Source organism: Propithecus coquereli, unplaced genomic scaffold, assembly GCF_000956105.1.
Source record: "Propithecus coquereli isolate 6110/MARCELLA unplaced genomic scaffold, Pcoq_1.0 Scaffold59, whole genome shotgun sequence".
Taxonomy (NCBI): domain Eukaryota; kingdom Metazoa; phylum Chordata; class Mammalia; order Primates; family Indriidae; genus Propithecus; species Propithecus coquereli.
Window position 1 is genome coordinate 6,131,142 of NW_012151840.1, and position 2,806 is coordinate 6,133,947.

At 53.8% G+C, this 2,806-nt stretch overlaps 1 protein-coding gene across 2 annotated transcripts in view; it reads right to left on the reverse strand.

Annotated features, from left to right (window-relative positions):
• Positions 1-417: 417 nt before the first annotated feature.
• Positions 418-2,806, reverse strand: part of PSMD4 (proteasome (prosome, macropain) 26S subunit, non-ATPase, 4) — a 13,812-nt gene continuing 11,423 nt past the window's right edge. The window contains exons 5-10 of one of the 2 annotated variants that reach the window (XM_012658771.1): positions 2,602-2,670; positions 2,233-2,448; positions 1,770-1,878; positions 1,442-1,573; positions 1,290-1,357; positions 418-705 (exon numbers count right to left, since the gene is read on the reverse strand). In XM_012658771.1, coding sequence (XP_012514225.1) covers positions 535-705; positions 1,290-1,357; positions 1,442-1,573; positions 1,770-1,878; positions 2,233-2,448; positions 2,602-2,670 — 765 coding nt within the window. In that variant the 3' untranslated portion in view covers positions 418-534. Of the gene's footprint in view, positions 706-1,289; positions 1,358-1,441; positions 1,574-1,760; positions 1,879-2,232; positions 2,449-2,601; positions 2,671-2,806 lie in introns of both variants that reach the window. The other variant, XM_012658769.1, reaches the window with a different exon arrangement.

Below are 2,806 nucleotides of genomic sequence, written 5' to 3' on the forward strand. Positions count from 1 at the left end.
TAGTTGTCCAGATAATTTCTTTCTATTTTTAGTGGAGACGGGGTCTCGCTCTTGCTCAGGCTGGTCTCGAACTCCTGACCTTGAGCGATCCACCCGCCTCGGCCTCCCAGGGTGCTAGGATTACAGGCGTGAGCCACCGCGCCCGGCCCAGTACTGTTTTCTATTCACCCCCACAGCCCCAGTGCCCAACACAAAATGGGCTCTTGGCAAAGCTTCTCTTAATGAGAAAGCAAGGAAGCCCCAGGGCAGGAGGAACTGAGGAGGGACTGTCACGGATGGAGCTGGGAGGAAGGGGAGCAGGTCAGGATTTGGAGATCAGGAAGCAAGACTTAGAGAATTAATAGGGAAGCTCTCCTTCGGGCCATGCACTCCTCTCCTCTCTCACACTCAAAACTGACTATTTGAAGAAAAAAAGAAAAAAAAAGTTGTCAAGCTTTATTTAGGTTGTAATGGTTACAGACAGCACACATCTAACCCCATATCCCGCATCCACGCAGTCCCATGAGCAGGCTCAGCTACCCCGTCCCTCCAGTTTCACTTCTTTTCCTCTTCCTTTTTGTCCTTCTTGCCATCCTTGGTGGCTTGGGAGGCCAGGGAGCCCATAGCATTTCGAATGGCTTCATTGTTGGGGTCCACGCCTGGAAGGTTCTCTAGCACACTCTGAAGGAACTCGGGGTCCTGCATCACGTCATAATCATCCTCTTCCTGAAAAAAGGCAGCGTTAGCTCAGGGCAGGGTGTGGGCCAGTAGAAAGCAAGCAGGTGTGGGGGACAGGAGCAGGCTGCATGTGGCCTGAGCCCCTCTCTCCTGACTGTGTGGGGGTGGGGCACCTCTGGCCGAGGGAAGGAAAGGACAAGTCAGCAAAATCCTACACATGGTAGGAATGCAAACATTCGTTACTGACCAAATCAAGAAGCCTGAGAATTTTGCTAATTGAACTCGGAGGGTAAAACAGATGCCATCACATCTAGGTTTCCTGCTGTCACACACCGGCCCTCCTTTATCTTCTTCCCAGACCCTCTTTTCACCCTCCAGGAGGATGAAATCCTAGAGAACTGCCCAGACTGCTCCCGCCAGCAAGGAAGGAAGCGTACAGAACATTAGAACATTCCTCCCACTCTGACCACTAGCACTCCATTACCTTAGCAAGGTCTACGTATCAGAAATTCATATCCACGTGTTTCCTTCTGCTCCTCACAGGACCCATCACTGAAGCCCTGAGGGAGGGAGCCCTCCCAGCCCCAGAGGGCTGAGGATCAGAACACGATGGGGGCAGGGTTGGCCCTCACCTTGGCTGGCTCAGATGTGTCCATGGCTGAGCTGGCATCGATGTCTGCTGAGTCTGCCTGGCCAAACTCTGAGGAAAAGAGGTCAGTCTGTTCAGTTCCATTTCCCCCCGACCCCCCGCCACCTTCCACACCACCACCCGGCCCTGGCTCACCTGCTCCCTGCAGGGACATCTGCATAGCATAAGCAATCTGCTCTTCCTCCGTCATGCTGCTCAGGTCAGGGAGCCCGGTGCGGCCAAATTCCTGTTGGCTGATGGTCATCTTCAGCAGGGCATCATCTGAGTCTGGAAAAAGGAAGAGAGGGGCAGGGTAGAACTGGTACCACATCCACACAGACCCGCCCTCAAAGCCATTCCCTCAGCCCAGCCTTCCCATACACCCCTACCCTGCCACACCTCCCCAGCCCTCTGCAACGTCAGCACCCGGCTTTCAACATTTAGCACCCTGCAGTCCCAGAACTTCAGATTCCACCTCTTTCACCTTCGGCCCCAGGCGTAGCAATCCCGGCCTCAGCAGCAGAAGCTGCAGCAGCCCGCCGGGCCTCCTCCTCCTGCCGCTGCCGCTGCTCTTCCATGGAAACGCGAAGGGCCTAGCAAAGGGCAGGACAAGACTAGACGTTCCCCTGCCCTCACTCCTCCTGGGAGTGGGGGAAGTCATCTGAGGGTATGGGAAAAAGGAGATGGAGGGATAAGCAGTGGTATGGAAGAAAAGGAAGGACTTGGAAGAAGCCTGGAGTTTAAACCAGGAGGAGCAAACAAGAAAGTCAGACATTGGTACCCGCAGAAATCAGATACAATTATGGGGAAGAGGGAGTGAAATCGGATCTTGGAAAATGAGTGAGTGCTATTAGGGCTGTCCGGCACCACTGAAGCTCTGTGATAGGTGTGTCAGTAGAGAACAAGGAAGGACCCCTGGGCTCTCCCTGGGGTCAACATTTGCTCACCAGGGCCAGCTCAGGATCAGCACTGGGATCCACCCCGAATTCAAAGTCACTGGCTCCAAGACCCAGCATGGCACCACCTTCACCAGCCAAAATCGGAGAACTGATAAGAGCATCAGCCAAGCTGGGCCCAGGAGGCACTGTCACCAGATGAGAACCGGTTCCATCTTTGCCATTCAATGTGTTTACAAAGGCTGTCAGCTTTTCTGTGTTCACCTCCTGGGGAAGGAAGAACACACGATGCCCTCCTTCATGCCTTGCTCCCCAGTCTTTGCCATTTCTGTGCTACTCTCCCACGGTATGGGTCCTCCTCTGGGTAAGGACTGCTCTGTTTACACCCAAGTCAGAGCCCCCGAATCAGTCGCTACTTACCTCTTCCCCAAAATTGATAATGTCAACATTGACTTTCTCCTTCTTAAGGCGCTTAGCCAGTTTCACCAGCTGGGAAGAAGGGGAGAAAAATCAAGAAATTTGTTCCATACTTGAGGGGAAAGGGACACCCTCATAAAAACATACAGAAATTGGCCGGGCGCGGTGGCTCACACCTGTCATCCTAGCACTCTGGGAGGCCGAGGTG